General features: G+C 57.3%; 1 protein-coding gene across 5 annotated transcripts in view; it reads right to left on the reverse strand.

Annotated features, from left to right (window-relative positions):
- Positions 1–3,998: 3,998 nt before the first annotated feature.
- RPS6KA2 (ribosomal protein S6 kinase A2) overlaps positions 3,999–26,745 on the reverse strand; it is a 355,183-nt gene continuing 332,436 nt past the window's right edge. For all 5 annotated transcript variants that reach the window (XM_047859631.1, XM_047859634.1, XM_047859632.1 and 2 more), the window contains 7 exons: positions 21,604–21,693; positions 19,399–19,557; positions 17,758–17,919; positions 15,319–15,395; positions 12,899–13,016; positions 8,877–9,014; positions 3,999–7,156 (listed from right to left, as the gene is read on the reverse strand). In XM_047859631.1, the coding sequence (XP_047715587.1) occupies positions 7,031–7,156; positions 8,877–9,014; positions 12,899–13,016; positions 15,319–15,395; positions 17,758–17,919; positions 19,399–19,557; positions 21,604–21,693 (870 nt within the window). In that variant the 3' untranslated portion in view covers positions 3,999–7,030. The remainder of the gene's footprint in view (positions 7,157–8,876; positions 9,015–12,898; positions 13,017–15,318; positions 15,396–17,757; positions 17,920–19,398; positions 19,558–21,603; positions 21,694–26,745) is intronic.

Here is a 26,745-nt window from a genome sequence, read left to right on the forward strand (position 1 = left end):
CCGCGAGCACCCCGATGGCAGGTGCCCTGTGCTGGGCGCAGCAGCGAAGCTTTGGGAAGAAGAAATGAGCTAATGTCATCCACCCGCCGCCCTCAATGAGGCCACCTAACCCACCTGAGGACGCCAGGCCCTATTTAGAATGTCCTATGCCCCGCAGCTCCATACCTCATCTATTTGTTCATTTGCAAATACTTTTTTCTGCCAGGCGCTGTGCTGGGCTCAGAATAGAAAGAACACAGCCCATGGGGTGCCTGGGGGGCTCAGCAGGTTAAGCGTCCCACTGACTCTTGGTTTCGGCTCAAGTCGTGAGCTCTCTCCCTCTCTGCCCCTCCCCTGCTCAGGTGCGCACTCTCTCTCTCTCTCTCTCTCTCTCTCAAAAATAAATAACTTTGAAAAGAAAGGAAGGAAGGGAGAACATACCCTCAGCGGTGTCCCAGGCAGGGGTAGAAAGACGCACCCAAGCCGAATTCCTGGCAACGTCTTCCTCGCTGTGGTAGGGACTCTGAGTGGCGACAGGGTCCAGAGAAGGTTTTGCCTGAGCCGGCACGTGAAGGAGGGGGCAGAATTTGGTTGGCTGGACAGGCCCCAATGATGCCGAGAAACACTCGGGACCAGCATTGCACTCCCCTTGCCTACAACGTTTGGCACGAAGTGGTTGAGCCAGATGATTGGATACACGTGGCCACAAGGAAAGCAGGTCTGAGGTCCTTGACAATGACGGAGCTGCCTGGGCCCCTGCTGCGGATTTGATGGCGTGCATATGACTTGGTGTGACTGTATCGGGCCCAGGTGACAGCCAGGTTTGCCTCTTCATTTTCTCCAAGGGAAACACAGTCTTACTGAATCAGAGTTTTCTGGAAACAGAGACAATAGGAGATATATTTCTATCTCTAGCTACATAGGTATCCCTCTATATCTAACTATCGTCTATCTACTATCATTTATCTATATCTATCATCTATCTATATTTATCATCTACCTATCTTCTATCATCTATCATCTATCAATCTACTATCTCTATTCTATCGTCTGTCTTCTATCTATTATCTATCTATTGAGAGGGAGAGACATTTATTTTAAGGAACTGGCTCATGCCATCCTGGGGACTAGCAAACCTGACGTACATAGAACGAGCCAGCAGGCTAGAGACTCAGGTAAGAGGTGATGTCACAGTCTGAGTCTGATGGTCAGAGACTCGGGCAGGGTCTCCATGTTGCAGTCTTGAGGAGAATTCCCTCTTCTTTGGGAAACCTTGGTCTGTGCTCTCAAGGTCTTCAGGTGAGCTGTCAGCACAGAGCCCGACCGTGGGGCTCGAACCCCTGAACCATGAGGTCGTGACCCGAGCTGAAGTCGGACGCTTAACCGGCTGAGCCCTCCCCGCCAGGCGCCCCTTATTGGCTGTTTTTTCCTCATCACGGTAAAGTGACAAACATATACCCGGATTGGACAGATGTCATGGATGAATGCTTTTGATTTTAGATCCTGAATTATTGCCATGCACAGGGAATGCGTGAACTAAACTACAAAGTTCATAGCTGTGCCTTGACAGGCTGGTAACATCTGTGGCTGAGAGGAGCTGGGGAAGCTTGAGGAAGGATTTACGCTGTGAATCCCCTTCCTAACTCGAGCAGTAACCCCCTCACTCCACTCGGCTTCCCTTCTCAGCAGTCGTGCTGGGAGCCTGCTGCGTATCTTACTGCTGTTTTCTTTCTCCCTCTGCGAGGGGATTGCCTTCCCGGGGCGGGGGGGGGGGGGGCGCTGCTTTGGCTGCTTTGCTGCTGCCACATCTCTAGCTCCGGGGACAGTGAGGGGCGGTGGTCCAGGCTCAGGAAGTGGTTTTTGAATTACTGAATCTCTGCCTCGAGGGATCGTCTCATTCGGTCTGATTTTTCATGCAGCGTTTCCGACATCGCTTCACTCTGGGTGGAAACGCTGACAAACTGGCAACAACAGATGAGGTTGAACTCGCGTGAAGGCAGGTGTCCTGGTCCCGGGCGAGGCTGAGCAAGCCCAGCTGGGGGGACGCGGGACGCATGCACACTGCCCGGGGGGGGGGGGCACACCTGCACCTGCTGTGGGCCTCGGACTCTGGGATTCCGCCTTTGCAGACAAAGTGTGCTCCTTGTACCTAGGAGGTCACAGGCCAGATGAAACGTCGGAGTCTGCTGGGCCGAGCCTTGGCAAGCCAAGAGCCAGGCCTAAGGCTCCTTTACGACACGTGGCCTCAGCCTCTTGGTCTCAGCCTGGGTCGGTGTCCCTTAGGACAAGGGACCAGCTGAGTCTGAGAACAAATGCACCGTATGCCACATGAAAGGTATCTGCAGGACCACTGCAAGTCCTTGGGTGGCACTCGGGGACAGCAGACACAGAGCCGCTACTGTTGGGAGGCGAGTCCCCATGGGTCTTGTGTCCCTGTGCGTGTGTGAGCCGTCACTGGACGGTTTTCTCAAGGACGCTTGCCTGGAGGACAGCGCCAGGGGCCCCCCAGGGGCCAAGGGCGGCCAGCCCTTATCGACTGGGGTTTCTCAGGTGCGGGTGCCCAGCTGTGACCTAGCCCGTCGTGTGTGCCATTCTCCATCACCACGGGGGGACCCGAGGGCAAGGGGGAAGGGCGTGGGCCTGGGGCCACGCTGTTTGCTGCGGGCTCTGACCCCGAGTCTCGGGCCTTCATCCACACACCGGAGACCGTGCCGGGCCGACTCGTCCCCAAAGCCTCCACAACGTCACTGTTCTTGACATCCTACCTTCGCACCCAGACAAACACGCAGACTGAAGACGGCAACACGGACTCTCGCTCTGTGTGATGTGGTGGACAGGATAATGGGCCCTCAGAAGATGTCGTGTCCTGGTCCCCAGGACCCGTGAGTGTGTCAGGTGCTAATCAGCTGACCCTGAAACAGGGAGAGTATCCGCAAGTATCCACGTGCGCTGAGGTTGCCAAGTGTCGTCAAAAGTGGAGGTGGGGGTGGGTGAGGGGAACACACGGGCCTCAGCCCCCTGGGGCTGGCTCTACGGATGGGGGAAGAGCCAGAGGCCCAAGAACGCGGGGGCCCGGGAAAGGCAGGGCTCTGACTGTTCCCGAAGCCCCCCAAACGCAGTCCTCCCTCCACCTTGACTTTGGCCCCAGGACCCACCCGGGACTTCTCACCTCTGGAGCTGTAACCTCAGCTGGGAGGGAAGGCTATTTCACACCACCAGGTCTGTGCCAAGGGGTCAGTGACAGGGGAGGGGGTGCGGGCATATGGTGGCCGCCCCCCCCCCCCGCCGCGTAGCAGGAGGCAGAATGTTCATGCGTTTCCCGTGGGCTCTGGAACCCCTGGGCCGGCTCAACACTCCTGCCTGCGCAGAGAGCCTGAGGGTTCCGGGAAGAGTTCCTGGTGCTGCTGGGGAGGCACCTCGGAAGTGGCGGCAGAAAGCTGTGGACGTCCGCGTGTGCGCGCGTCTCGCTTGCGGACACGGGCCGCTCAGCAATGGACCAAACGGGAAGAAGAAATTAGGTCGGAGAGCGGCGGACAAGAGCCTAGCTTCTTGTTTGGCTTGTGTGTCAAGGACAGGCGGGAGGAGGCCGGGTGGCTGTGCAGAGAACGGGGACAGCGGGGACACCCCCGGCAGCCCCCACCCCGGCGCCACCTGCCTTGCCCGCCACACAGCCGTCCACGTGTCCGGCCGGCACCCACCCCATCACGTGGCCAGGTTCCGTGTGGAGTGCACGCACGCACACACTTGTACAAGGCACACGTAAGCACACAATCCGCTCGGGCGCACGTGCTCACACACAAGCCGCACGCGCACACAGAGGCACCTGCGTGCCCCCCACCAGCTCTCCACGCGGCCCGGACGGCCATCCCGTCCCGCCCCCCCAAGGGGAAGCCACCTTCCAGCCGCAGGGGCCGCAGCCGGGACAGAGCGAGGGGGCAGCAGGGGTGAGAAGCGTATCCGCCGACGATAATTGGCAACGACACGGACAGTCCCCAAATTACCGCTCTGCTAGGAAAATATTACACTTCATAAAACTCATGTTTATTCAAAAAAATCTATTCAGAAAGTCTGGAAAGCGTAATAAATATCTGTATAGTGGCCGCCCATCTCCAACATAAAATACAAAGCGTGAACACGGGAATGACCTGTACGCACGGTCGCGGGCTTGTAAACAAAGTGCCGAGTCGGGGGCTGGGTGGGAAGCGTGCTCCACGGAGGCGACCTGCAGCAGTGCTGAGCTCCTGTCTCCCAGGTGACCCCCGGGCTCTGCGAGGCCACGCGGGGTGCACCGCCCGGGCCCCTGCGGTGTCCTCTTCCGTTCTAGAACTTTAAGGACTCGGAGAGGCGAAAGGCCACAGAGCCGTTTGGAAAGAAAAACAGAGTGCAAATCAAGTTCCTCGTGTCCTGGAGAGACCCAGTCAAAAGCGTGAGGCAAAAATCCCAACGTGCGGCTTCAGGAAGAACACCATTTAATCAACAATACTGGCTAACAGGAAGCACTGTGGTCACTTCAAACGCCGGACAGTCCTCCAAGTGCACGCGCGTGCGCACACACACACACACACACACACACACACACACTGAGGTCATGGACAATCTGACCTAAGGACACAGGTGAGATCTCACTCCTGCCCAAATCGGACTTGGGGCGGCATCTGGCAGAGCCCTCGTGGTGGGGGTGGGTGGGGGTGGTGAGTCAGGTGTTTCTGTCAAATGGGGGGGGGGATCTCCAGGTGGGATGGAACCACAGTGGGCACCCCGGAGGGACCGCAGTGGCCGGGTAGGTTTTCCGGTGACAAAGTCTGTGGTTTTGGGATCCAGAGGGGCTGTGATTCTACATATTGGGGGCGGGAGGGGGGACACAGCTATTTCGTTCTGTGTGATCTCACCACGTGTGCGAAGCCCACGGAGCCACGCATGACGGGCGGGGGCGGGGGTGAACCGCACAGGGAGAACTAGATATGATACCCCCCTTCACACACGACCGCTGCTTATAAAGCACGGCCACTGGCTGTTCCGCTCAAGACTCTGACGTGAAGCTGAAAATAGTGACTTCTCCAGGCTGACTTTCTGTCGGACGGTTTCAAGTATCGCCTCGTTCTGGATAAGCTGAGAAAGCAGAGGTATTTGGCGGACATTCAAGTAACGGGGGTGAGCAGGGGGCGCCCTGGGGTCTCCGCTCAGGGCACGGCTTGGGCGAGGTGAGTCTCGGGGTCCCTCTGCGGCTCTCAGAGTGAGGATGTGGGGCTGTGTGCACGGTGGCCCTGAAGGGGATGACAGGCAGGGGCGGGGGAGCCTGGGAAGCACACACGGGCCACCCCCCTTGGGCCTGCGTCCCTCGCGCATTGGCCTTCGGTGAGCAAACCAGTGAGCCAGCAAACCTCGTGCGGCGGACAGAAGGCGTGATGACCTCGGCTGGTACCTAGGAGGTCGAACCTGTGACCTAAGGGCTGTCCAGTTTGTCCTAAGTTTCTAACAGTCGAAACAAGAATCCAGACCTAACACGAAACGGTTGAGGATCAAGTCTTTCTAGCCTTGGGGAAAAGCATTTTCTCCTGGGAAACACGAGAGATGCCTAGTGAGGCTTGGTGCGCAACAGACGGGTGAACCTGTCCCCACCCTTTATGTCGTGTGGTGTCCGAGGGAAGGAGAGGGCTCGTGGAATAGCGGGAGCTGCTGTAGTACGTTTACCTGGGAGGGTCTGAAAACAACTGGAGAAGGTAAGGGGTCGTGCCCAGAAGGCGACATGTGGCTCTTGTTGGGTAGTTAGCGGAGATGGGGAGGAAGGGAACTAGGAAACACGCCTTCTCGGTGAGACCTGCCTGAGGACCACCGGCGCCCCGCACCCTGCCAGGGCCGCGGGGAGTCACGGCCGGCCTGGGCGCACATGCTCCCCCTCCGCCTGGGCAGTGGCGTCCAGCCTGTCCTGGCCTTCCTGAACAAGGAGCGCCCAGCCCGCGCTCCACGCCGCGCCCCTCCTGTGCGCACGCACCCCAAGGGAGACATACGACGTCACTGAAGAACAGAAACACAAATGCAACACATAAGCACAGCTTCCACAAAGTGCACGGTTGCCCTGGAAATGCCTCCTTCCGCTCCCCTCCAGGCCCCCGCGTGGCGGCCCGGCCTCCGGGCTCCCCTCTGGCTCCCTCCCTCCAGCTCAGGGTTGCCGGCGCCCCGGGAGGGGAGGGGGTCTCCCGTGGGCCAGAGAGAGGAAAGCAGACAGAGAAACCGGTGCTTTGGGAGAGCACGGGGGGCTGACAGAGGGCCGTGGCCGGCTGTCGGGCCTAGAGCTCTGTCTCCGAACCTCCGGGCGGGAGCGCGGACCCCGGCCCTGCAGCCGCCGCCAGCCATCCAGCCGCGGGGGGAACAAGGACACGGGCCGGTGTGTGTGTGGGGGGGGCACAGGCTGCAGCTGGCTCCTCCCCAAGGACGTGCTGTTCTTGTGAAAAGAGGCTTCCGAGGCAAGGATGCTGCTCGCCGGTTCCGGGCCGGGCTCCCCCTGCTTTCGGGTCTGCGACCCGGGAGAGAACAGCCAACACCTCAGTCAGAGACCAGGGGGAGATGGGACAAGGGCTCTTTGGATCATGTGGAGGGGACCCGGCGCCTAGTCTTGGGTGCCACGTGCCGACCCCATCCTTCCGGCAACAGGCGAACCAGCCAGCGCGCCCTCCCGGGCCAGTAACGAGGACGCCGGTGTCCGGGTCTGGCCAAGTCGCTGGCTCTGTAACTGGCAAAAATCTCCGTCCCTCAATATAAGCCACGATCGGAAAAGACCTCCAGAGTCCGAAGGGCCCTACGGGCGATCAGCAGGGCGGTGAGCGGTGACACAAGTCGGTCTGGCTTTGCTGGGGGGGGGGGGGGGAGGAGGCGGGAGGCCGGAGGCGGTGGGAGGTCCCGGGGCCGGATCCCATCCAGGCGGAGCGAGAGAACGTGGAATGGGCGGAGGCGCCCGGGCCCGTGGCCGGGCGGTGGTCATTCCGTGGCGCCCGTGGCGGGGGCCCAGGCCGCTGCCCGCGAGCCCGAGGACGCTCTGCAGAGCCTGCGGGTCCTACAGCCGCGTGGACGTGAGTCTCTTCATGCCCCTGCGCTGCGCCAGGCTGGACGACAGCACGGGCTCCAGCCGCGGCGCCTGCGGGGTTCGGTTCAGGGCAAAGTAGGTGGCGGCCATAGCCCCCTGCAAAGCGAAAGGAAGAGGCGGGTCACCCGCTGCCCGCCCACTCCCGAGGGGGCCCGACCCCCGGCCTCGCCGAGCCCTCGCCTGCGCGCGCGGCGGGCGCAGACGCCCTTCCTGCCGGACCCCGGGGCGCGGGGCGCGACGTGCTCACTGCAGGGTCCACGTGCACTGGGGCCTCGTGAATAACGCCTCCGTCCACCGCCCCCCGCCAGTCCCGAACTATGCCTGTGGCCTGTGACCTGGGGTATTCCGGACGCGCACGGAACCCCAGGATGGGGTCCCAGGCCCCGAGCCGTGGTACGTTGCCACACCAGCAGGACTTTGGGAGACCCGAAAGGGCTGACCCTGACGTCTGGCCGTGGTGTGGCCCCAGTCCTTCCCGAGAAGCTCCAGGCAGCCGCTGCCCAGCATGTGAGGCAGGATCTGCTCGTTCCTGCGGTGTAGACCACCCCCCCACCGGTTCTCTGGATGCCCCCCAGTCTATCTGGTTTGCCCAGCGGGGTGTGGGTGAATCACGACCCAGGTGGCCAGAAGCCACTGCCTTGCCACGGTTACGTGCAATGACACGTGGCTTCCATCAGAACAGTTGTACCAGAAGGTCAGGAGAACCAAGGCTGGGATCGCCGGATGGCAAGGGTCGATGGAGGGACATGAGTTAAAGGAGCAGCTATTCTGTCCGCTAAAACCCTTTGATCCCTGGGGGGACACTCTCACTGCTGCTGGCCGCGTCCTGACGGTGTTCCCTCCACAGCCTTGTGTCTCTTTCGCGGGCGTCGGGACACGCTCGCCTAGGGGGCGCAGCCAGACTCCACGTTGCGTGTGCTGTGGGACACGTCCCAGGAAGCCGAGGGAAGCAGTTGTGGAGAACGGCGGGGTCAGCAGACGACCGCGTTGGGGCCCAGCCCAGGCCCCCCGCTCTTGTAGATAAACTTCTACTGAAACACAACTGCATCCATCCACCTGCGTATCGGTTCTGTGCTACGGCAGGACATCCGAGGCGTAGTGACAGAGACACCTGACTCGAAAAGCCTCAAATGTTCACAGTCTGGGCCTCTACAGACAAGTCTGCAGGCCTCTGATCCGGAATTGAGGGCTGGGGCGCCCGGGTGGCTCAGTCGGTTAAGCGACCGACTCTTGATCTCGGCTCGTGATGTCATGCTCTGTGGGATCGAGCCCCACCTTGGGCTCCGTGCTGGCAGTGTGGAGCCTGTTGGGGATTCTCTCTCTCTCTCCGCCCCTCCCCTGCTTGTGTGCTCCCACCCCCCACCCCCACCGCCAAAATAAATAAACATTAAAAAAATCATTAGAATGAAGGGCTTTGGAACCTTGAATTAGTACAGATGTAAGACTCCATCCACCTCCCTCTCCCCCTCCTTCTCTCCCACTCTCCACCCCATTCGTCTGTCTGTCTGTCTCTCTCCCACTTTCTCTCCGTCTCTGTCTCATATGCACACGGGTGCGTGCACACACACACACGCGCACACAACGAAGCTGTTCAGGGTCGTTCCCAGACGTGGTAGCTTATTCAGAGCTTTGCATGTGGTGGCTCGTCGGTGAAGAAACGTGTGGAAGTAAGAAATGAGGGATACGTGAGGCGCCTGTGATCGGTTCCCCACCTGGCCCCCACACTGTGATGTCTTCCGGTGAACTGGGAGGTCTCAGGGCCACGCCTCTGTGTTCCCCACCCCACTGTTGTGCCCCCCTGACCATTTGTTGGTACCTTCACCAGGTGGGCGTCCTGTCTGCTGAGCTGGTTTTGGGACAGGTACTCTCTGTTCACGATCCATGGGTGTTTGAGAACTTGAACTGCCGTCAGGCGCTGATGAGGGTCCACGTGGAGCATCTTGGATACGACATCCTGTAAGGGCAGATCACAGGGAGGGGAAAGGGAGGATGATCGGGCTGATTCAAGCAGGCTCCCGAATAAAATTCCTTTTGTTTCCTCTCACGGCAAAACCTCACCGTTGTTCCGGCCGATTCTTAGCATTTTGGGGTCACGTGTTCGCGTTCAGCTTTTAAAGTATGTGAGTGATTTTTAAATCTTAATTATCATCAACTTGGTGGCTCATTCCAGGCTTATAGCGGATTAAAGATTTTACATCCGAAGAGAACTCAAGCGTGGAAATGTTAAATGGTGCATATAATGTAATGAAATGGTCTTTTAGTCAAAATGATATCCTTCCAAAGGGAGAAGCGAAAATAATGATTGTCCCACAGATTTAAACCAGTTGTAACACTGGATGCAGGGGCGCCCGGGGGGCTCAGTTGGCTAAACGTCTGACTTCGGCTCAGGTCATAATCTCAAGGTTCCTGAGTTTGAGCCCCGTGTCGGGCTCTGTACTGACAGCTCAGAGCCTGGAGCCTGTTTCCGATTCTGTGTCTCCCTCTCTCTCTACCCCTCCCCTGCTTGCACTCTCTCTCCCTCAAAAATAAATAAACGTTAAAAAGAGAACAATGGGTGTAGTTACATTTAAGTATAACTATCCATAAACATTTGCTATAAATAATCACCAGCCATGGAATTGACAATCTGTAGCCATTACATGTGTCCGACGGGCTAACAATGTCCAACAGAGGTAATTTTTTCTTCTTTTTTTCCTTTTTCTTTTTTTAATGCTTATTTATTTTTGAGAGACAGAGCATGTGTTGGGGAGGGGCAGAGAGAGGGAAACACAGAATCCGAAGCAGGCTCCAGGCTCCGAGCTGTCGGCACAGAGCCCGACACGGGGCTCGAACCCATGAACCATGAGATCGTGACCTGAGCCGAAGTCAGATGCTCAACCGACTGAGCCAGCCAGTGTCCCAGAGGTAATTTTCTTATTTGACTGTAAGGTAATAACAATAAAAAGTCCTCCAAGTAGCTTAAAGACAAAGCTCCCGTTTATGCCACACATCGCAATACACGTACACGTGTGCACACACAGTTACGGCTGTGATCGGTATCTGCATAGCGTTCATGAGACTGTCTTCATGTGCTCGATGCACCTGTTCTCAAGAGTCATCGGGACTGGCCTTGGGGGAAGGAGGGCAAATATTACTTTCCCTGTTTTGCAGATGAAGGTGTTGACATTTGTAGCCATTGAACAATTGTCCAAGGAAGAGCCATGACGAGAATCCATGCTCTTCTGCTAGCCTGCTCATCTTCCTCTGGTATCGCCGTGACATTTCTCAGTGAAACACATGAATTAGTGCACACGCATACCGCAACGCTGAAGCACTCAACAGGAGATCTGGTCATAAACCAGGAAGGAGGAATACCATAGACTAACACAAAATCCTTTCTTTCTATAGAGAAAGCCCATGCCTTTTAATATTTGATAACATTAATCTTAGTAACTTCTTGCAAGAAATATGTTCTGGAAATATTACTGTTCCCGTTTCCAAGTGTAAAAATGGAAGCAGAGAGACCTTTATTTATTCGCTCAAGATCTCCTAGTAAATAACACCTTTCTACACGGTACGTGCAGGATGCGGGTAAAGTAACAACAGACAAATCCACGGGCTGTGTCTGTTTTGGGGAAGATTGGAGGTTTGTGGTACGTACGGTGAACACAGAGGGGAAGAGGCACGGGGCCAGATGAGGTAGAAGACACGTCAGTGAAGGGGCAGGAAGAAATCGTCAAGGTCCTGGGAGGCAGTGAAGCCCTCTGCCTGCAATCTTGGTGCTTGACTTGATCCTGCACTTGACTCGACTCCTGTTCTTGACTTGACTCCTTTCCTGACGCTTTCTCCCTGCCTCCCACTCTTGCCTCCAAGATCACCTCACAAAGGAACCCTCAGCACCCGAGTGCTGGTCTACTCTGGGGACCACCAGACTAGACAATTCCTATACTCATTTGAGACAGAGTGGATGGAAGGGAGCAGTGGGAGTGGCAGGGTCTGACACAAGGGATGTGCTCACCAGACACCAGCTGCTGTCTCCTCTGCCATCACCTCTGCCATGACCTCAGCCATGACCTCTGTCATCACCTCCACCACGATCTCTGTCGTCACCTCCACCATGACCTCTGTCATCACCTCCACCATGACCTCTGCCGCAAACTGTCATCACCTCCACCATGACCTCTGCCATCACCTCTACCATGACCTCTGTCGTCACCTCCACCATGACCTCTGCCGTCACCTCCACCATGACCTCTGCCGTCACCTCCGCCATGACCTCTGCCGTCACCTCCGCCATGACCTCTGTCGTCACCTCCGCCATGACCTCTGCCGCGACCTCTGTCATCACCCCCATCACGACCTCTGCCATCACCTCCACCATGACCCCTGTCATCACCTCCACCATGACCTCTGTCGTCACCTCTGCCATGACCTCTGCCATGACCTCTGTCATCACCTCCACCATGACCTCTGTCATCACCTCCGCCATGACCTCTGTCAGCACTTCCACAATCATCTCTTCTGCTGACTTCATCATCTTCCCCATTCCCTCCGCCATCTACTCCGTCACCTTCTCCATCATCACCCCCACCATCACCTCCACCATCATTTCCACCATCTCCGCCATCCCCTCCGCCATCTCCGTACGAGGTCACACAGTGACGATGATGGCGGTCATGAAATCAGAACCCCAGATCGTCTACCCATTTCAAAGGAACACAGGAAACAGAAAGTCGATACTCCTTCCTGCTAGTGGTCAGGTGATCATTTACTATTTAATTAGAGAGGAGATGATGATCTCAACTGAACAAGACGAAGTCTGACGTTTCCTTAAACAAGGCTGGTCCCAAATGGCGAGGCTACCGAGAAGCCCCCGTGTGAAGTGTTTGAAAACAACAGAAACACATCTCTGTCCCAGAGTTGTCCTTGATCAGTCTGTGATCGTTCAGGGCCGCCATTTCACGACATCACCAGAAGGGTAAGGGTTAATTTTATGGGTCAACTTGTCCAAGCCACGGTCCCCGGTGTTTGGCTGAACCCCAGTCTAGATGATGCTGTGAAAGTCTTACTCAGACAAGACCAACACTGAAATCTCTCAGCTCGTAGTAATGACCCTTCATGGTGTTGGTGGGCCTCATCCAATCAGGGGAAACCCTGAAGATTAAAAAGACAGAGGTTCCCCTAGGAAAAGGGAAGTCAGCCAGCAGAAGGGCTTTGCCCTCGAGCTCCGAGACCAGCTCTTCCCGGAGTCTGCAGTCTGCTGACTCTGTAGACTGGAGACTTATCACATGTCACTTCCACAGTCACATGAACTGATCTTAAGAATAAATCTCTCGGGGCGCCTGGGTGGCGCAGTCGGTTAAGCGTCCGACTTCAGCCAGGTCACGATCTCGCGGTCCGGGAGTTCGAGCCCCGCGTCAGGCTCTGGGCTGATGGCTCGGAGCCTGGAGCCTGTTTCTGATTCTGTGTCTCCCTCTCTCTCTGCCCCTCCCCCATTCATGCTCTGTCTCTCTCTGTCCCAAAAATAAATAAAAACGTTGGAAAAAAAAAAGAATAAATCTCTCTATTTCCGTATCTGCCTATCCACATGGAATCCAATGAATTCCATAGAATCTGTATCTGCCTGTCCACATGGAATCCAATGGATTCTATTTCTCTGGAGAACCCCAGGGCACCAAGACTGTGGGACACATGAGAAGCTTTGCGAAAAAGAATTTTTCAACTGAGAAGCTGAAAAAAAAAATCTACGAGATAAAACACATGTGTTATTTCTGTGAAGGGTCTCCCCTAGCTTCCTCGCAAACGGAGCGGTCACTAGAGTCCCCACCCTAAGCAGCGAGAGCGCTGGGAAGCACTCACCTTTGCCGCATCAGAGACGGAGTCCCAGTTCCCCCCAGAAAGGGCGTATTTCCCACTGCCGATCCTCGCCAAAATCTCCTCGGGAGTGTCATCGGGGCCGTTTGCAAAAGGGGTAAATCTGTGCAATGAGAGAATTCAGGTAAAATGAACCTCTGCTGTACGACCTACGGTGAAGTTCACAGCTAGATGTTGCCCCTGCCTTGTTGAGAATAGCTCTTTCTTTGCCACCGTGCTCCAAATCCAGAATCAGGGGAAAGCATTACTTCTTTCTTTTTTTTTTTTAATTTTTTTTTATGTTTATTTTTGAGACAGAGAAAGAGATAAATGGGGGAGGGTCAGAGAGAGAGGGAGACAAAGAATCCAAAACAGGCTCCAGGCTCTGAGCTGCCAGCACAGAGCCCGACGCGGGGCTCGAACTCACGGACCGTGAGATCATGACCTGAGCTGAAGTCGGACGCTTAACCGACTGAGCCACCCAGGCGCCCCGTGTTACTCATTTCTTAATGCTACGTCCCTCTTCCGTACTTGGTCAATGCTGTAGGTCAATAAGGCAAATGCAGAAAACCCTGTGGACCCCATCATGAGCTCCCTGGACCGTTTCTGGACCCCTGGGGACACTGTGTTAGGGTGGTTTGCCTGGTCACTCGTTGAGACCGTGGCAGAGAGCCTGAGATTTGAAGTCTGAGAGACCCACGGTTGGTCTATTACCAATTCCAGTTCTCAAACAAATTGTGTTTTGTTTTTTATTTATTTATTTAAAAAAATTTTTTTTCAACATTTATTTATTTTTGGGACAGAGAGAGACAGAGCATGAACGGGGGAGGGGCAGAGAGAGAGGGAGACACAGAATCGGAAACAGGCTCCAGGCTCTGAGCCATCAGCCCAGAGCCCGACGCGGGGCTCGAACTCACGGGCCGCGAGATCGTGACCTGGCTGAAGTCGGACGCTTAACCGACTGCGCCACCCAGGCGCCCCAAACAAATTGTTTTTTGAAAGAGAGAGAGAGAGTGAGTGGGGAGAGGAAGAGTGAGAGAGAGAGAATCCTTTTTTTTTTAAAGAATTTTAATGTTTATTTATTTTTGAGAGAGAGACTGAGCGTGAGTGGGATACAGGCAGAGAGAGAGACACACACACAGAGTCCGAAGCAGGCTCCAGACTCCGAGCTGTCAGCACAGAGCCTGACATGGGGCTCGAACTCACGGACGGCGAGATCATGACCTGAGCCGAAGTCGGACGCCCAACTGACTGAGCCCCCCAGGCGCCCCAATTTCTTAAGACTCAATTGCAAATAGGCAGGATAATACATCGCGGGGACCTACAGAGACACTACACAATGCGTCGGCACTTGCCGCGTTGTGTTATCATATCACCTCCCACCATAGACCGAGGCATGCCAAGAAATGCCTTCCTGGAAAAGGAATTCTGCGTGAATCTCATGACACTTGGTCTCAGTGGCCAAGTTTGCGGTCTGAGATTTACGTACACACAACGCGAGTATCAGAAGATCACAGAGCGATCCCACTCTGGATTCGTAGGGTCCTAGACCTTTAAGGCTGGAGTCCTATCGTGTCACACAGTGCCTTGTTTTTCATTTAAAAGTGAGGGGGGTGAGGCCAGTAGAGGAAGGAGCCCAGCCCAGAAGCAGAGCTGGCGAGGGCAGACCCCGGATCGGAAGGGGCGTGGCGGACCCGACCCTCCTTCCGTGATGGCAGGCGTGTCGTCCGGTGGCCACGCAAATCAGTCACCTGCCTTTACCTGGCTGCCTGCCTCGAGGTGCTCTCTGACCAGGAATGCTTACGGGTGCTTCCTAACTCAAGGGGATGTTCTTAAGGGGCGATGTGCGTGACCTTTTAAGGGGGTGGTGTGGTGCAATGGAGAACGTGGACACGTGGTCAGAGGCTTGGGATTTTTGCTGATGAGCTGAGTTCTGTGCTCAGTTTCCTAATTCTGGAGATACATCTGAAAGGAAGCAGGGGCGCCCGGGTGGCTCAGTCGGCTGAGCGGCCGACTTCGGCTCAAGGTCAGGATCTCACGGTTCATGGTTTCAAGACCCGCTTTGGGCTCTGGGCTGACAGCTCGGAGCCCGGATCCTGCTTTGGGTGCTGTGTCTCCCTCTCTCTCTGCCCCTCCCCTGCCTGTGCTCTGTCTCTCTCTCTCTCTCTCAAAAATAAATAAACAGTAAAAAAAAAAAATGTAAAGAAAACATAAAGCTAACTTTCTTATCCCTGGTCTTTATTTGTCCCGAAAGGGCTAAGGAAGCCTGAAAGCATTCACTCAGGACCTGCGAGTGTGTGTCCCCACCCGAGCACGGGGCAGGGCTGACCCTGGGCCCGGACGGGACAGCCCCTGACACCTCTGCCTCGTGACGGCTCGGGTGCGCGTGCCGTCGCGTGCTGACGCCCATGGGAGGCACGCATTACCCTGCCAGCATGGTGTAAAGCAGGGTCCCCAGACTCCAGATGTCACACGCTGCGTCATAGCCTTGTCGCTTCAGGACCTGCAGGGGAAAAGCAGGAGATGGGTGAGCACTGGGGAGGAAACTTCAAGCTCCCAGCGTGCTGTTCTGACGGGATGATGGGCTGGGCAGGTGGGGGACGGGGGACGTCTTCAGGGCAACTGTCGTTTATCAACGCAAAGTCAACCGTGGCGCCTGGCAGTAGGGCTCCCCAAGGACCAGGGCACACATAGGAACCACAGTTCTTGCCAGATCCACTGACACGCGGACTGAAAAGGAAAGACTTACTTTTTAAAGGAACTTTAAAGACATTATGGCAAAACGTACATAGCATAAAACTTACCGTCTTTTAAGAAGCATTTTTTTAATGTTTACTTACTTTTGAGACAGAGAGAGACACAGTGCAAGTGAGGGAGGGGCGGAGAGGGAGGGAGACACAGAATCCGAAGCGGACTCCGGGCTCCGAGCTGTCAGCACAGAGCCCGACGCGGGGCTCGAACCCACGAACCTCGAGATCATGACCTGAGCCGAAGTCGGACGCTTAGCGGATGGAGCCCCCCAGGCGCCCCTAGAATTTACCATCTTAATCAGTTTTAGGAGTACGGTTCAGTTACTCAAGCGTTCCCATCATCCACCTGCAGAACTCTTTTCTCTTACAAAACTGCAACCAACTCCCATCACGCACTGGCTCTCTGTGCCCCGCCCCCAGCCCTCGCCCCCACCCTCCTTCTCCTCCTCCGGTCTTCTCTGCGGATTTGGCTGCTTTAGGGACCTCATGGAAGTGCAATCATACGGTAATTACGCTCTTCTGCCTGCGTATCACACACAACGTAACGTGCTCGAGGTTCATCGTGTTGAGGCGTGGCACGGGGTGTCCTTCCTGTTCAAGGCTCATAACCCACTGGAAAACATGCCACATTCTGTGCAGGCATTCAGCCGCTGACGGACACGTGGGTGGCTCCCACCTTTGGTGAACAGGGCTGCTGAGAACACCGGTGGGCGAGTATCCGCCCTTGTCTCTGCTTTCAGAAACGCTGGGCACGGGCGTGACCGCACCGCGTGGTGAGCCTATGTCTAGTTTTTTGAGGAACGGTTAAAACAGAAGAATTCATGCGTCCTAGGATTGCATACTTCCGTGGAAGACGATGCTCTGATAGATTTATAGTTGAGAACAGTAAGGAAAGCAGCATAAATGCCCACGGATTACTGTACATTACGGGGTTTAGCATCAAACACGGAGGACCGTGTCCGATTGTCTTCGACACAAGGGCAAGGACCCCGTCTTCCCGTGTTTGCAACGCGGACACCGTGGGCTGTGCCGGGAACGCGGTCGGTGGCCAACCAGCTGGCACACGCAAATGAACCGAATGTTCGTCGTTCAAGCCTTGTCTCCACTGGCTGAGCGACCTTCAAAAGTCACTTGAACCCACTGAACCTGGTTTTTTTCTTAATCTATCAAGTGTGGCTAATAGTATTCACCCTGTGTACTTCGTACGGTGTATCAAGATACAAGTAAAAAATACCGGTGAAAATGCTTTGGAGATGGTAAAGCTAATAGACCAATTTAAGATAGTCTATAATCGCTAAAATCAATACCATTGATATTATTTCTGATCAGATAAGGCAGCAATAGAGGCTTATAAGCAGATTATTTCAAAGGGGCCCCAGGTAGCATCTGGGTGACCCCAAAATGGCCTTGTGTCCCACGCGTGTGGGCTCCGTGCCCGGCTGTATCTCGACTCAGCACCCTGCCTTCCTCACCACCCTGGGGTGGGGAGGGGGGGCTACCTCTCAGCTCGCAGACCCACCACTAGGTGCCAGCCTGCCTCCACCAGCAGCCAGAAGGATCCACACAGAATCCAAATCTAGCACCTGTTCTCCTTCCTGACCCCTCATCCCACCAGCCCTGTCCTGCTCGACCGGCCTCTCAGGTTTTGTTGCTAAGTTTCTAGAAAGCAAGAAACTGGGTTTGTCTTCATGGACACATCAATGATTTCGGAGCCTAACAAAACCATCCCCGGGAGCCCGGGAAGGTGGAAATGTACCCGAGGCCGTTGCTGAGATCATCTGACCCACTGGGTGCCGGCCAGGAGCCCTCCCCTGCGAGTCGCCACGGGCCTCGTGTGACATTCCACAGAGGCCGGCCGGCGTCTGCCATGGGCCACAGTCTGGAGCAGCATCTGGCACAGGGCGGCAGGACAGTCCGACCACATCATGTCTCAGCGACTCCTAGCAAACACTCGGGTTTGACCCACACGGTCTACCGCACAGTCCGATTTTACATAAGAACGTCACCATGAAGAGCGTGACAAACCGGAAACTAAGACGGTAAGGTGGGGGTGCTTGAGCAAGATCCCCCTCTGCAGTGGGGGAGGGCGCGCCTCCGCGGGCTCGCAGGTCTTACCTCCGGGGCGACAAAGTTTGCCGTGTAGCAGGGTGTCATCAACAGCCCGTTCTCAGCTCGAAGCTGCTTGGCGAACCCGAAGTCGCAGATGCGGATGGACTCAGGGTTTCCAGACTCGTCCATGTACAGGATGTTACTCGGCTTCAGGTCTCGATGAACAACCTGGAAAGGCAGCAGGCCCGGGACAGGGCAAGAAAGCGAAGGGGCGATGCGTTCAGAAGACCAGGGTTTAGACTGGGGCTGACCTGCGGGGGGTGGGGGGGGGGTGTTCCCTCCTCTCTTCCTCTCGCGTTGACGCTCAGACCGGGGGGCCCACTAGAAACCTCTTTGGTGGCGAATGAATATTTCAATGAGTAAGTAAATAACCAGTTACCTAAGCTGAGAGCATCACATGCGGTGAGTTCAGGTGATGTGGATGAAAAGACCTCTACAGGTACGTGTTTATCGTGTGCCCACCATGCTCCAGCGTGGTGAGGGGTTAGGCACACCATAGAGTGAGGCAGACGTGGGACGTGTGACCACAGACAGGCCCAGGTGATCGGCAGGAGCCCTACAGCCGCCCCTGTGCCGAGGGAGCCGCGGGGCTCCAAGCACGAGGGACAGGGTCGGCCAAAGTTGTCATCACATCTCAGAGCAAAGCAGCTACCTGGGGCACGTGGCGATTTTTCTGAAGGGGACAGAGGCCGACTGGGAGCACACGTGTGTGTCTGAACACGGCCTGGAAGCTGCACTGTCCTGTTAAAACCCAGGCACGGGGTATAGGAGGGAGGTTGAAGGGACACAGGCGGGCAGCCAGCTGGGTTTACGGAGACCCTGAGGGCAGGGGAGCAGGAGACTCTGGGTCCATCACCCCCCTCATTCAAGAGACGCCAGTCTGGAAAAACCATCGTCCAAAGGGTCTCCTCTGGGGTTCTGGGAAAATGCTCCCTACTCCCGGACCTCCGGGTGACCGCCGAACAGGCCTGCCGTGTGGTCCCAGAAGAGCATTGTCCTGTTCAGAAGCGGCTGCATTTTAAACGCTTACGACCACACGTGTGGGGCTGGCCAGGGGAGCACCGTCCACTTCGCGGGAAGGGCCGAGAGGACGGGGGCTGGAGCAAGGCGTGGGGCCACGCGGCCACTCCCAGCCAGGCAGCCTGGCGCTGCGAGCACGGGGTCTGGAAGCCCAGAGCCGGGCGGGACCCTGTCCCTGTCACTCCCTCTGTGAGACCAGCCCCAGGCGAGATACGTCACCTTCCTGTGCTGTGGCCTCCCGGTCTGTCCGGGACTGCAGACGTGGAGGGCACAGAGCAGCGCGTGGAGGACGGGGAGGCGGCGGGAAACCTAGCCCTTACTGTGGTTTCACCCGCGGAATCCCTTTGTGTTGGTGCAGGAATTCAGTTCTGAGAGCAGGTGACGGAAACTCCAAAATTCCCCTTTACCAAGCCCACCTACGTTTTTCTGAATAACCGGTCCAGGTAAACGTAATGTCTCCGGCTGGCTCCCCGGGACGCGGCATGTGCCTCGACCTTGGCCCCCGCGGGGGCAGGTGTGACGCAGAAGGAAGCCGAGTCCCGTCCCCCCCCCCCCCCCGCCCAGCTCCCTCCCGATCCGCGGTTCCTGCTCTGACGCGGCCCCTCCCGGGGAGGACGGCGGGCTCACCCCCTGCGAGTGGAGGTAATCCATGGTCCTGGTGATGATGCACAGCACGTCGCTGGCCTCCCGCTCCGAGAAGTGTCGCTGTCGCAGGATGCGGTCCAGGAGCTCCCCGCCACGCATCAGCTCCGTCACCAGGTACACGAACTTGCCGTCGTCGTAGACCTGGGAGGCGGAGACAGGGGCGCACGGACCTCAGGCCCCACGCAGGGACCGCGGCCGCCCCGCCCCCTCGCCAGCCAGCCTGCCACGGGGGGAAGGGCCGCCCTGGACGGGGTGGAAGCCGGTGCACGGGCTGGGGGCTCAGTGCCCGGCACCCCACCCCCCCGCCCCCCGCCAGGTGTCAAAAGAAGGCTTCTGGTGAAAATGAGCCAATGGCCATTCCAGTCACACCCGACGCGGTTCTTAGGAAAAGCCGGCTTTAATAATCTGCCGCAAAGCAGGGAATGAGTCAGCGAGGCCAAGAGCTTGCAAGGGCGAGGTTTGAGTGGAAATGAATCGTGGGGGTCTCGCTCCCCTCTCTGCTGGGGAATTAGGGACAGCACCGTGCTGCTGTGGGTCTCCGGGGCCGAGCCCTGCAGACTTTACTGGGCACACCACTTGGGGTGGGGGGAGGGTTGTCGTCAGCAGGCAGGGTCTGGCCCAGCAGGTCTGGGTCACGTCCAAGCAGCTCCCAGGGGCCCTCTGTCCCGCTGCACCATAGACAAGACGTAGCAAGACCCCAGAATCCAGAACGGGAGGGGCGGGGAGGCACAGAGAACCCACCGCATGGCAGCCGCACTTTTATGGCCGAAAAGCCAACGGACAAGGAGAGCTTCGTCAAACCACCTTCACGCTCAGGAACTTAGAAACACCACGGCCAAGGGGTGCCTGGCTGGCCCAGTCGGTGAAACGTCGGACTCTGGATTTCAGCTCAGGCCGTGATCTCACGGTTCGTGAGTTTGAGCCCCGCGTCGGGCTCTGTGCCGACAGCACGGATTCTCTCTCTGGCTCTCTCTGCCCCTCCCCTACTTGTTCTCTCTCTCCTTCTCAAAGTAGGTAAATAACATCAAAAAAAAACAAAAAACAAAAAACAAAAAACCCAAAAAACCCCACAACAGCCAAAAACTCCTCCGCCCTTGCTCTTTTCGTGACATGCCTGTGTGGACACAACCAGCCTGCCTACGGGCGTGCCCGGGCATTGAGAAGAGCCTCGTGGAAATGGGGCAGATCCCCCACAAACGAGCACTTTTGAGCTCACAGATCAGTGAGCTTCCAGAACAAATCGCTGAAATGATTTGCCTGACTCTGAGCTCAATACAAGCTGTAAAGGTAATTTGGGTGTATTTGTTTCCGGTTTATGAACCCAGAACATGCTCTACTTTGGAGAATGTGCTTATGAAGGTATCACCAGCTGGGGACCTCTCACCCCAACAGGGTGGAAGTGGCTTGGAAACTTCAGGGGGTTTTCACATTAGCTGCTTTGCACTTGTGGATCTTAACATATAAATAAAAACTGAAATGCAGAGAGCCCCGAACGGTGCAGTGAAGGTGATGGGGACCCGGTGACAGGGACCCAGGGGGACAAAGCCGGCGTTTACTCTACTCTTGTCAACACAGGTGCCTGTTTCACATTTGCCTCAGAATTCGGTCAGCATTTTGCAGTCCTCCTGCTCCAGGAGCCGACGGGGCCTGGAGGGAACTCCAAGTGGCCTCAAAATCTTAAGGTTTGGGGTTGGGGACAGTGGAATCACTCGGGAGTGTGAGGGTGCAGGTGGCCGGGTGAAAGCTCCCTCTCCCCTCCGGCCCCACCCCTGCAGCCCCGGGCTCTGTGGTGTCCTTCCAGTGGGGAGGACCCCTGCTCCCTTCCCTCTCCCAGGCCAGCAGGGGTAGAGGATGCTGGGAGGAGCCCCAGGGCCAGAGCTCCGGATCCGGGGTCTCGGATCTGACCCAGCCCCGTCTCGTCCACTCCATGCCCTCGTTTCTGCCAAGTTCAGGAACGGCCCAGAGTCTGCACCAGCTATCCCTCCCTTTACATGGCACTCTCTCTGATTTGGGAGGGGGCCGCTGTCCCGGGGACTCGGGCTCACAGGTGCCGAGGGACCTGGAGGTGCAGGCGGCAGAGGCCGGCACACACTCATGGGGGCAGGAACAGTCGCTGGACCGCGGAGAAAGCCACCCCCAGAGAAACACGCCGACACGCGACACGGCAGCCGTGTGAAGCTCACTCACGTCTTTGAGCGTGATGATGTTCGGATGCTGTCCGTATCTCAGGAGAATCTCGATCTCCTCCGAGGGGTCTCTTTTACTCTTATCGATGATCTGGAATCAGCAGAGCACCTGACGTGAGGCTCCCGGGCAGCGTGTGCTGGCTCGGACCCTTTCTGCCTTCCCTTCGCCTCCAGCTCACGCCCACAGGACACCTTACAGTCGCCTGGATGTTCGTGGCAATCCTCCCTGCCGACGAGCACCAGGGCGACACTTACAAAAAGCAGGCACGAGCCTCAGACACGAATGCTAAGCTACTGCAGGGCGGGTGGAGAGGGGTGGGCTCGGGGAGCTCACTCAGGCACCGCATAACGGAAGGTGCTTCGCCACTAGATGGCGGGCTCCGGGTGGGTGGCCTGTGCTCGTCGCTCGTCCAAAATGAGCCCCCCGCTGCCGCCGGGCGCGTCTCTTAGCCTTACTCTGCGGCTATGCACTGGCAACAAAGTGTGGCCAAGTGCATGGCTCTCCCCAGGGGGCACGGGGCTGGCGTGCACACTGAATCGGCCGCTGTGGCTCAGACACGCAAACGTCCCCCACCTCCGCAACCCAGCACCTGTAGCCCACGCTGCGGGCTAGCAGATAAAATCCTTCCACCCGTGAAAACAGATGGCCTCCGACGACAGGACGAGGTGTTATGAGCAGTGCCCCTATTTTTTTTATTTGAGAGAGAGAGAGAGAGAATACAAGTGTGTCTGAGTGGGGAAGAGGTACAGAGAGAGAGGGAAAGAGACAGAGAATCCCAAGCAGGCCCCACTCTCACCACAGAGCCCGATGTGGGGCTCGATCCCACGACCCTGGGATCATGACCTGAGCCGAAATCGAGAGTCAGATGCCTAACCGACTGAGCCACCCAGGCACCCCTGCATCTTGGCTCTCAAGCCCACAGCCAAGCTCCGAGGACCCCGGTGCCCCAGGACTGTGAGCCCCGTGACACGCGTTGTTACACAAACAAAAAGTTAAGCTCCCTCCCTTGACACGTTTGTCTCGTCTTGCTACATTTAGTTCCACTGGAGTTCTAGCTCGGACCCCAGGATTACTTCTGCGATGGAAAGAAGCTAATGCGTCGTCCCAAGGGAGAGCCTTTGTGAAGGCTCGTTCGGCAGGGGTGGGGGTCCTTAATACAGGGCTTGGTGGGACGTGAGCTGGCCGGGCCCCGGCACCCCTTCTGTTCCAACGGCCCGCAGGGACGTACGGTCTCTCTGGTCTGTGACCTTCTCTTTGAAACCGGAGGCGGTTGAAATACATTACTGGATTTTTGAAAAATTAGTGGCTGATGCATTTCTTTTCAAAGAAGATTTCATAATGAAAAAACGTATTCTTAGCATAGATCTGTTTGATCGCTCTCATGGTGGCGTGGGATGTGGGACGCCTTTTCTCCACTGCCCGTGGCCTGGGGGTGGGGGGACAGCCAGCGGCTACTGGGCCAGAGGGGGTGGCTGTGGGGGCCGTCATCCGACAGGAGCTGGGGCCTTGACCTTCCTCAGTCCTGTGGCATCTCCCGCGGAGGAGCCGACCTGAAGCCAGAAGGCAAGGCAGGGAGGTGGGGAGGTGGGTGTACAGGGGAGGTGGGCACCCAGCCCGGAGGGGAAGCCGGGCCCAGCAGTGGCAGGCGCAGGACCCGACGGCCGCCCTCCTGGCTCTCGACCATCTCCCCGACCTGGGAAGGGCTGGCCCGCGTCCCCACGGCTGCAGGCTCCGGGCTGGCCCCGTGTGTCGATCCTAACCCTTGTCAGCAAGTCCTGGCTGCTTTTAGCCACCAATCTTTTTGTCTTCACAGAGATGCTTAGCCGTGAGGCCCGACGACTGGTCCCCGAGCGCGAGCTGCGGTCTGTGCTGGGGGAAGGCAGAGCCCAGAAAGAGGTTCGAGCACACTGTTTAGACACGTCTAGGAATGAATCTCCTCCCTGCAGGATTGGTTTCTTGGGACTGGCATTGTTAGACTTGCTTCTGGTCCAAGAAAGTGCTGGTGGCTCAAGTTCCTTATTCTGAGAATATACTGCTTTATAATTTTTCTGAGGCAACGGAAGAAGGGACTCTTTGCATACGTGCTGGCGGGCCAGGCCTCCTCCCTCCCAAGCTGATGCTCAGGTAATCCTGACGGAACACGGAGGAGGCGTCGGGACGCCCACCCTGTCTCCTTCTCATCCAGCAGCGGCCGCAGACGGCAAGCGGGGCACTGCCTGGGGGGTCGGCCACCCACCCCGGCCGGTGAGCGAGCCGTCCGCGGTGCCGCTCTCTAGCCAGCTGGGCACTTGCGGGGCTAAGTCAGTGCGCCAGGCGGTGCCGGGCACGGGAGGGCTCCCTCCACAGGCGGAGCTCAGAGGTACCAACCAAGAGCATTGCCTGCCTGCCTGCCTCCTTCCTTCCTTCTTCCTTCTCCTTCCTTCCTTCTTCCTTTTCCTTCCTTCCTTTCTCTCCCCTTTCTTTCTCTTTCCTTCTCTTTCTTCCCTTTGTTTTCTTTCCTTCTCTTTCCTCCCTTTCTTTTTTTTCTTTTTCCTTCCTTCCTTTCATTTTCTTTCTTTTCTCCCTGTTTTCTTTCTTTCTTTCTTTCTTTCTTTCTTTCTTTCTTTCTCTCTGTCTCTCTGTCTCTGTCTCTGTCTCTCTCTCTCTCTCTCTCTCTCTCCTCCTTTCTTTTTACTCATGGCTCTTTAACTCACGACCCCAAGATCGAGACCCTCATGTTCCAACTGAGCCAGCCAGGCTCCCCTCGTGTGCATTTTTATTCCTGGCTACCGAAGAGAGGCCCAAGGCCTCATGGTGATCAGCATGGTTTCCCTCTTCCTTTCCATCTGCACATCTCCACCTTCCCCTTCCCTGGCTCCCTCCACAAGCACCCCTCCTGGGACACTGACTCCTGTGGGGAAAGGGCTTTATGATGAGCATGCGGTGGGGGGCTCACGGGCCTGAACAGCCCCTCGAGGCGGGGTATTTCCCTGACTTGTTCCAAGGATCAATGCCCTGTTTGGAACAGGGGTAGGAGAACGTGTGATCGTTTGTAAGATTTAGCGGACGACTTCTCTCGTACCATTAACTTAGGCAAATTAGTTTGCTTACACAGTGAAAGAACTCTGAGTTTTCCGGCTGGAAAAAAACGGAAGTTTCCACGCCAGTGTTCCTTCTAAAACTAAGCTCTGTTCATGTCAAACATCTGTCTTAATTCTGCTGTGTTTCTGGTGGGCACACGGCATACACATACGGAAACGAGCCCAGACACGCTAACGCTACCGTAAACGGTCTGCCGTGGACGCAGAGCGGGCTGGGCGCAGGGAGCGCGGGCCCAGCTGCCCGTGTGCGCGGACGGGCCCAGCGACTCCCGGAAAGACCCGGGCGACACGGACTCACACGCTCGGAAGGACCCTCCTGCATCTTCACCCGAGTCTGTCGCTACAACAAACGACGTGACTTCGAGCAACGCACACGCGCTACCGAAAAGAAGGCATGGCCGGTGTGACGCGGGGGCCGCCCCAGGAGGAGCTGGCCACGGCTCCCCAACGTGCCTCGGCCCGCAGGCGCCTTTCAGCCGCGGGGACCCGCTTGTACGTCTGCAGATACCAGGGCCCGCGGCCAGGGCTGACGTCCGAAGCGCATCCAGCTTCAGACTCCTCAGTTACGCGGGCTGTTGGCGGCAGCTTCTGGCCCTGTGATCCCTAAGACGCCTCGGTGGCTGGCTTGTGGGTTCCCTGAGAACAGGTCCGTGCTCCCGCCCAGGACCTGCCACTGTCTCTGCCGTGGGAAAAGCGCTAACACAAGAACCGCGCAAAGGAACGGACGGCGTCGGCTGGCCGAACGAGGGGGTCCGTGCAGAACGCGACGTGTTCCCAGACGAGAAACGCTCCAGTCCACACCTGTCCTGTCAACACTGACAGTGAAGAAGCCCAGGAAAGGCTGGAAGGGACGTGGGATGTGAGGAAAAGCTCCTGATGCTCCTTGGACGTAACACTTGTCCCTGACACCCACGGTCACAACGGGGGTGGAAAGACGGACAGGAGAGGAGACACGAAGTCTGTCGGGTGTGAAGCGTCACGAGAGAAGGCACTGAGGGCCACGGAGCACGGAGTGACAGCACAGGGGCCGGGGCGGGGGGCAGGGAGACCCCGGCCGAGAGCAGGGGCCTGTGGACACGAGGTGGCCGGCACCCGGGTCTCGGGGAGGAAAGTTCCAGCCCCGGGGAGGCAAATGCGTTCCCCAGGCGGGAGCCTCCCGTGTCCTGGGAAGAGCGTGGGGAGTTAAGTCCAGCTGGGGAGGTGCGGGAGGGGGGACAGGCGACGGGGCCTCGCTGGCGGCTGCGGGGTTTGGGCTCCGGGGCAGTGGGGTGGAGGCCACGGAACCACCCGCTCGGTGTGGTTGTCTCGCTCTCTCAAGACCCGGGTGTCGCAACACGCAAGGGGGTGAGCTGGACGGGGGTATCACGGTCCCCCCCCTCGGAGCAGAGAGGCAGCGCCCCGCGGAGGTCAAGGGCATGCACCCCCTGGAGGGAGGGCGGCTCCCCCATCTACGAGCTGGGTGTCCGGTCTCTGTGTCCCCGAGGGGATGCTGAGGGTGATCACAGCACCGCGTCGTGAAGGTGACGTGAGCTCACGTGCGCAGTGTTTCCGGGCTGGTGCGTAGCGAGTGCTGTTCACGGTCATCGTCCCCGTGGCCACAAGAGGGCACAACGCGTCGCGACAGGTCTGGATTCTGTCTAACGCCCGCCGCTCCCCGTGTCCTGAGCTTCAGGTGTTGGGTTTGCTGCTTAGACGTTTACTGATGCTCGTGTCTCGAAACCGAGGATCTAAGCGGCAGAAGTGATACCTCGGGGGTGGGTGTCAGTTCCGCACCCCGCAGTCGGCACCCACCGAGTCGCTCGCAGACACCTTCCGGAACGGTCTCAAGGCGCACCTGCGGAGGCCTATGAGAGGCTGAGACATCTGGGGGCGCGAGGCAGCTCTTCCACAGCGAATCCCCCCCCAACACAAGGCTCCTCGGGAGCCCTTCCTTCGACACAAGCCGGCGCCCTGGGCTGTTTGCCGTTGAGCCACTTCAGGAGTGGCTTCGTGGAAAGGGACACGTAGCCGGAACGAGAGAAGACTAGAGATGCTTCCGCTCCGCAAACCTCCCCCGTTCAAG

The sequence above is a fragment of the Prionailurus viverrinus genome, chromosome B2 (genome assembly GCF_022837055.1).
Source record: "Prionailurus viverrinus isolate Anna chromosome B2, UM_Priviv_1.0, whole genome shotgun sequence".
Lineage (NCBI taxonomy): Eukaryota > Metazoa > Chordata > Mammalia > Carnivora > Felidae > Prionailurus > Prionailurus viverrinus.